Source organism: Phaseolus vulgaris, chromosome 8, assembly GCF_000499845.2.
Source record: "Phaseolus vulgaris cultivar G19833 chromosome 8, P. vulgaris v2.0, whole genome shotgun sequence".
Taxonomy (NCBI): domain Eukaryota; kingdom Viridiplantae; phylum Streptophyta; class Magnoliopsida; order Fabales; family Fabaceae; genus Phaseolus; species Phaseolus vulgaris.
In genome coordinates, this window is record NC_023752.2 from 16,293,062 (window position 1) to 16,300,667 (window position 7,606).

The window sequence follows — 7,606 nt, forward strand, 5'->3', positions numbered from 1 at the left end:
AAAAAAAAAAAGTTTTGGAAAGGATAATTTGAAATGGTTTTTTGCCTTCTAGATTTTCTATTATGGAAACACACTTTGTTTATGGAACCTCTATTCCGAAAACATATTTAGCTTACGCAACCTTTTTTCCAGAATCACCCAAAATTATTAAGGATAATCCTGTTTTTTCAAAGAATGTAGGGGTGCAGGAAGAAATACCCTTGAAAAAATTGTAGAGCAGATTGCATGGACCCGGCGAGAAAAAATGGGCTGGTCCGGGCGAGGGGCCTAATTTATGATAAATTGGGTTGAAGAGTATTCCCAAAACAAGGTTGGAAGTCTGGAGGAGCGTGAGGAGGAGCAAGGTTGAAGAGTGTTCCCAAAATCGCAATATCTTCAATTCTATCTGCAACCACAAACCTTCTCGTTCGTTGATCACAAAAATGGCGACGAAACTTCATATATTTACGGGATTGACCCCAGCGCCATTTCAATCTTCTCCTTCTTCCTCCTCCTCCATTCTCTGCGTAGTGAAGAAGCCTCTCTCTACTTCCTTTTTCGGCGCTGGAGGAGGTACTCTCACTCTTCTCGTTACTCGCTACTCGCAATCGTTAATTTTCGTTTAATTTGCTTAAACGTTACGGTTTAGCATGTGATTAGTTTAATTAACCATGTTTCTAACTTGTGATCGTTGCAGTGGAAGTTCTGAAACTGAGCGCGATGAGGATTGCGAAGCCTGTGCGTGGTGGCGGTGCTCTCGGTGCTCGCATGAACCTCTTTGACAGGTTCGCTAGAGTTGTGAAGGTGAGAAAAGCACCGAAACGACAGTCGTTTACTTTTTCATGGTTTAGCTTTAATATTCTCATTGTCGTTGTCGTTATGGTTAGATTTTGTCATCTTAGTAATGCAGTCATACGCAAACGCTGTCATAAGTTCGTTTGAAGATCCGGAGAAAATATTGGAGCAAGCTGTGCTGGAAATGAACGATGACTTGACGAAAATGCGTCAAGCTACTGCACAAGTTAGTTATATTACAATTTTTCATTATCTGTTTGTTTTGATTTTTTTTTTATAAAAAAATTGTTGGGTGTGCTATTTCCTTGTGCTTTTTAGAATAATTAGTAATTAATGTTACAATTGTTTTACTTTGAGTTTTTATGATAGTACACGAACTATTTGGCTGTAAACTGACTTCGAAAGAGATTGCTAGTTTTCTCTGATTATGCCATCTCTTATTCAAATTTATTTTATTGAACCTTTTTTTTTTCTCTTTCTTGAGGTATTGGCATCTCAAAAGCGGTTGGAAAATAAATACAAGGCTGCTGAACAAGCTTCTGAAGAGTGGTAATGTATGAAAGATTTATTATCTTAATTTGCTAATGATGTATGGTATATAAACATGCCTTTGTGCTTTTTATGTGATATAGGTATCGGAAAGCACAACTTGCTCTACAGAAAGGTGAAGAAGATCTTGCTCGTGAAGCACTTAAGAGGCGTAAATCTTATGCGGTACATTCTCAATTTGTTGAATATATTTTACTAATTTTTGTCTGAATTTTTACATGAGGTTTTCAAAAAATGTCTGTTTCATTTTGTGGTGTGTACATTAGTCAAACAAAGTTCATGATACACACACATATATGTGTGTGTGTGTATATATATATATATATTATATATATATATATATATATATATATATATATATATACATACATATTCCTTTCAAATGTTTGATAACACTTTGTCCTTCTCTCATTCCTTAATTATTTGCCCGTTCCTACAAGCACATGTAAAAGCTTGACTGAAACAATTGCCAAGGGTTATAACTTATAATGTGTTTTGATTAGCTGAAGTTGTTGGAATCTTTAGATAACGACTTGACAGACTACACAATGGCTGACCTTTGAAAGTGCTTTCATGTGTGCATTTTAGCTCATGTTAGACAGTATTGATGAAAATATGAATGTTGACAACATCATTGTAATTAAAAAATGTGTATTTGCCAAAGATTGATCTTTTATAGGAAAGCCATCTTCGAAATAGTGACTTTTGTACATATTGTGTAATGGAAAGCTCATTATGCTTTTAATATGTTGCAGGATAATGCCAGTTCTTTGAAATCTCAACTTGACCAACAAAAGACTGTTGTTGAGAATCTTGTCTCTAATACAAGGGTAAGCTAAGTTATTCTCAGTATGTTAAAACACCAGTTTCTTGTGTTAAAGTGTTCGAAAACAATGATTTTGAAGCAATGGGCTGAATAACTGAGCCAACTCTTTTTATGGAGTGACATTATACAAGTCACCTAGTGTCAAGAAAAACTAAGTCAAAGATCAATAAAGCTTATCATTTTGGACTAGTTTGATTCTTGATTATGTTATGGCTGTATATACCTAAAACCTTGTTAAATCATAGTTGTGTCTTTGGTTACTAGAAAGAGTAAACTGTGTTGCTTGAGTTCATTTTATAAATTTTTCCTAGTCATGTTTTACAGCCGCTAGGATCTATACTTTGTTTTGTTCTACATTACATAGGATTTGGACTTTGGTAGTAGTAGAAACTGGAAAATTTCAATCTTTAAGGTTTGGGTCTTCATTCTCCATCCATTTACATGGTAACATAAATTATTGGACATCTTTTTCAAACACTGTAATTCTATTTTAGATGAATGATTATTTTAATAGATTAATTTAGAAAATTGGTATATTCTTGGTTGTGTGGACTGTGGAGAAAGATAAATCAAATTGTACATGTGATATCTAATGAATGAACTGTAGACCCTCCACCATGTTTTAGCTTTCCACTTTACCAGCTACCATGACCTTTTTTCATCAGCATGTCACACTAAAGTCCTTCCATTTCAAAAGTTTCTTTCTTCCTTCCTTGAATTAAACCCGAATCCATAGTCCATGGTTTCTACTCCTTGTGCTGTTCACATTGTAAAGGCATTAATTTACCCCTATTACCTTTCATATGAACCTGTAAATCTTTCCTCATCAAAAATACATACAATAAATAAGACTTGTGTACAATTAATCAGAAAATGATATCCTCCTGTAGCTTCCGCCGGCCTGTCTTTTCCTTAGCTATGAATGTGAAATTATCTTGAGAATAGAATAACAGGATAAAGCAAGTGGCAAAAATAATTTAGCAAAACTTGTTTTTGGCTCGTAGGCTAAAACCTAAAATGCACCAATAGTAGTCTATAATGTTAATTAGGAAAATGCAGTTCTAAATTGGAGGTTGAAGTTTTTTTGCTTGAAGTTGACACAACCATGGTTGTCAAACTTGCGAGTTCACATTTCCACACACCCTTAGTGAGTTAACTCGATAGTAAACTTGGTTTTTGATTAAACTCAGAAGACTTAGAGTAAACTCGGTGAACTTGGTTAAACTCGTGAGTCTGCTCTGAGTTGGCGAGTTCAGCTGGGTTTTCGTTTTAACCCAAAATGGTGTGTTTAGGGTTCGCATTTCGTTTTGGTGTTGTTGCATCTTCTCTGGAGTGCGAAGGTCATGCGTCTTCTTTGAACAAGTGTGGCGGTGGTGGCGATCGAGCGGAGCAGGTCGCATGGTTGTGGCGATTGTGCAGAGGTGGTTGCACGATGGTGGTTTGTGCGGTTGCAGTGGTTGCGGTTTGCGGTGGTCGCGGGTGGCAGGTCGACAGTGGTGCCTTTCATCATATAAGAGAGATGGGTAGTGCTGGAATTAGGGTTGCATTGTTCTGTGGTGTGATTTAGGGAATTAGGACTCTGTTTTTTTGTGGGCTGCACTAAATTGTTTTGTTTTTACTTAATTGAAGTGCATATTTTTGTTTGTTTGGAGTACTCTGTTTTTTTGTTTTTCAATTGGGAAAACTTGGTGTAAATATTTTTTTTTTTCATGTGAACTAAACTCTTACGAGTTTACGAGTCGAGTCTACTGAACTCCCAGGAGTCTACGTAGATTCTCGAGTTTGACAACCTTGGACACAACACAATGCACTTTTCTACCTTCATTGTAAGAATTGCCTCTTCTGGAAATGATTGGAATCAGTTGAGCAATTTTAGTTTAATACTCTAATGCTGCCATTTTATTATACATAACATTTATTTATGACAGCTATGAGGTATAAATTTTTATTTTGTAGCTCTTGGAGAGTAAGATACAGGAGGCAAGGTCGAAGAAGGATACCCTGAAAGCAAGAGCTCAATCAGCAAAGTTTGTCTTTCAATTCCTTTTCCTATTGACTTCTGCTTGTTAGAATCTTCTCTTGGTGTTTTAGTGATGGTTGTTGGTTGATGTTCCTTCAGGACTGCAACCAAGGTGAGTGAGATGTTGGGAAATGTCAATACAAGTAGTGCTCTTTCAGCCTTTGAAAAGATGGAAGAGAAAGGTTAGAAAATTCTTTACATGTACTTTTTTGCCGATGATGTACATAAATAATACTTATATATGTAAGAATGTGGCTTATACTTAATGTGTACCTTTGACCACATACAAACATATAATTTCATTGCCATGCTACTGAGTTATTTTGAGGATCTACACTTCCTATCCTGCTCCCCTTTTCTTTTTTGCATGATAGCCTATTATTATATTCATAAACTATAGAATCAAGGAAACAATCTGTCATGTTGAAGCTTCTAGTGGTTCACAATTTTTTATTTTGATTTTTACAAATGTCAAGGGCTATAAATAATCATGATACATTATTATTAGGCCCAACCTATACTTTGTGAATTATGCTCTTTTTGACACTCATTCTTAATTATCTTATTAAGTGTAATAGTATTCAAAATCTATATTAATGAGTAAAATTATAATGAAACTTGGCATTAGATAACATCTAACATGCTTAAAATGCCTAATTTATAGGATAAAAATGTGAGTATTTGTATGAGTTGTTTATATAAGCTTTTATGTGTTCTTATTATTGTATATGAAATTATTTTTCTTTTGTAATTATTTTCTATTATCTTGATAGTGTTGGCGATGGAGTCCCAAGCTGAAGCTCTTGGCCAGTTGACAACTGATGATCTTGAAGGAAAGGTAGTAATTGTTTGTATACCATGTAACTTAAGTTTATATGTGTGCATTATATGTTGTGCTTGGAAATGAACGAATTAAAAGGGGGGAACTAGATTTGTTTTGTTTTAATTTATGCTTTAGGAAACATAATTCAAAATAATGCAAAACAAAATCTTCTGAAATATTTTGATCATAGCTAGATTCACTACAGTTATGTATTCTATTTACGAATTAAAAGGGGGGGAAACTAGATTTGTTTTATTTTAATTATTCTTAGGAAACATAAATGTTCATGATTTTAATTTATTCTTAGGATAAATGTCCATGATAATTGGAAACGAAATCTTCTGAACTATTTTGATCATAGCTAGATTCACTAGAGTTATGTATTCTATTCAATGATAATGTAGTTTTCTTTGCCTATTTCACTTACGGTTGGAAACTGTAGAAAACAATATCCTCGGAAGCTATTTAGTAAGGAAATAAACCCTGAGCCCGTGAGCCCATTAATTATGCAGCAGAAATGTAGAATCTTCTTTACGTAACTCTTTTCCTTTGTTAGATAATTTGATTGAGCCCAGAACCACAAACCAGTGGAACAAGCCTAAGTTTCAAATATATATTGTGATTTGTTATATAAATCCTTGGCTTCGTCAAATGAATTCTTTTATTGTGGGTTTTATGGGCCTCATCATTCCGATAAATTTATCATGCACTAGAGTTGGAGGGACTTTGGAGTGACAAAGACCATAATTTTTTTTTATGTAAGGGTTGACGTGTTTGATATCATTGAAAGAAAGAGATCCCAACCTTAGTTCCCCAATCATTTGCAGCACGTTAAAGATTTATTTAAGAGAAAAAACAAAGCAGAGACTGTAAAACTTATTCCTTCATTACTTTATGAGGAAATTGCACTTATCTCCATTGAGTATTTTATTGTGCATTAGAGTTGGGGAGTTTGGAGTGACAAAGATTGTAAAATATATTACATAATGTGGAAATTTTACTTACCTCCTATAAGGTTAAACCCTAAATGACACACATCCTTTTTAGTTCTAAAATAGACACTCATCTCTTTTATGTTTTTAATAAAATGACATTACAATCTCTATTTTTTTTAATAGACATTAATCCTCATATTTTTAATAAATGATACTTCTATCGTGTTTTTTATGACGTAACTCTCACCTCCCTTTATTTTATTTTTATAATAGTTTTTTTTAAAAAAATCTTTATAAAGAAGTTCTTAAATTTTTAATTTTCATATTTTTTAAGTTTTTGTTAATATTTTAAAATAAAATAAGGGAAGTGTCATTTTATTAAAAATATAAGGGAGATGTTAAAAGCATGAGAGAGGTGAATATTTATTTAAAAACTAGAGATGTGAATGTTATTTTATTATAACTATTGAGGAATGTCAATTTTAAAACTAGAAGAGATGTGAGAGCCATTAATATAGAAACCTTAAGGGAGGCATTATCAATTTCCCCATGATTTTGTTTGTGAAATTCCTGGGTTTCGTTCTCCTGCAGCTATTAATTATTGATTTTTGCAGTTTGCATTGCTTGAGACCTCATCAGTTGATGATGACCTTGCAAATTTGAAGAAAGAATTATCTGGTAGTTCAAAGGTAAGCTTCAAATGGGAAATAGTTTTTATGTTTGGGTATAATGCGAAGATAATTTAATCAAGTTGGTAAACCTGTGAAAGGCCAGGAATTTCTTCTTTCTTTTTCCTAACGCATTATATTTTGCTAATTTGACGGAGAGGAAATTTTGTGCAACACTACCTAGGGGCTGTGTATCATATTTTTTCATTAAATTGTTTGACTGTTTGCTTCAAGCAGAAAGGTGACCTTCCTCCTGGAAGAAGTGGCACCAACACTGGAATTCCATTTCGAGACTCTGAGATTGAGTTGGAACTTGATCAATTGAGGCAAAGAGCAAAGGAATTTTGAAGCATGGAATCTTTTTTTGTTTCTTCATATTTAGCTTGAACTTAGTTTCTGTATTTGTGATATCAACGTTGTACAGCTAAAAGGCCAATCACGATATTGTTAACTACTTTGGTTGGAAAATTGAACTGATTAACTCATGAAGCTCATGTTTTGAACTCGTAAGTGTGATGATATTGTAATATATGTACGATTAACAGTCCTTTTTTTTTTTATATATCTCTATTAAATGCATGATGTTTGCACAAAAAACTCTACATTCTCACAGTTGCTATTGTCGATAATCTTCACCAGGAGAAGAGCAATGCTACTTAAAACCTCGTACCATGTCCAGAACCGCAAGCTTAGCAACACCACCATGTTCATAAACCATAAGGGTGCATCCTCTTTGACCTCTTGTTAAGTGGTTGGGTAATGTAATTGTATTTTGTTTTGGGCTTGCATTTTTCCATCTCAAATTGTGGAGAGACAATTACTTCCTGCATCTAATGAATTTTGACCTGCACCCAATCAACTTCTGAATATGCAAAATTATTTTTCATTCTGAAATTGAAAATTCTGAAATAAAAAGATACATTTCAATAAAGAAAATCCATAATATTGGAAAATGAAATTTCAAAATGAATTGGAAAACCAAAATCCATTTCCAGAAAAGTAATTCTGAAA

The 7,606-nt window shown here is 33.7% G+C and overlaps 1 protein-coding gene across 1 annotated transcript; it reads left to right on the top strand.

Annotated features, from left to right (window-relative positions):
• Positions 1 to 296: 296 nt before the first annotated feature.
• Positions 297 to 7,142, top strand: LOC137823315 (membrane-associated protein VIPP1, chloroplastic-like). The gene is made up of 11 exons (XM_068628397.1): positions 297 to 552; positions 677 to 783; positions 890 to 1,000; positions 1,259 to 1,323; positions 1,407 to 1,488; positions 2,079 to 2,153; positions 4,106 to 4,176; positions 4,269 to 4,351; positions 4,943 to 5,007; positions 6,542 to 6,616; positions 6,833 to 7,142. Exons 1-11 carry the CDS (start codon positions 423 to 425, stop codon positions 6,941 to 6,943), a joined length of 975 nt encoding a protein of 324 aa, XP_068484498.1. The 5' UTR covers positions 297 to 422; the 3' UTR covers positions 6,944 to 7,142.
• Positions 7,143 to 7,606: the final 464 nt, after the last annotated feature.

What these genes read in the sequence shown, in the direction of transcription:
- LOC137823315 (XM_068628397.1), top strand. Translation starts at nt 423, where the DNA reads ATGGCGACGAAACTTCATATATTTACGGGATTGACCCCAGCGCCATTT. An exon ending in TGCGTCAAGCTACTGCACAA is followed by an intron (nt 1,001 to 1,258) that starts GTTAGTTATATT and finishes CTCTTTCTTGAG; the next exon opens with GTATTGGCATCTCAAAAGCG. An exon ending in GCAAGAGCTCAATCAGCAAA is followed by an intron (nt 4,177 to 4,268) that starts GTTTGTCTTTCA and finishes ATGTTCCTTCAG; the next exon opens with GACTGCAACCAAGGTGAGTG.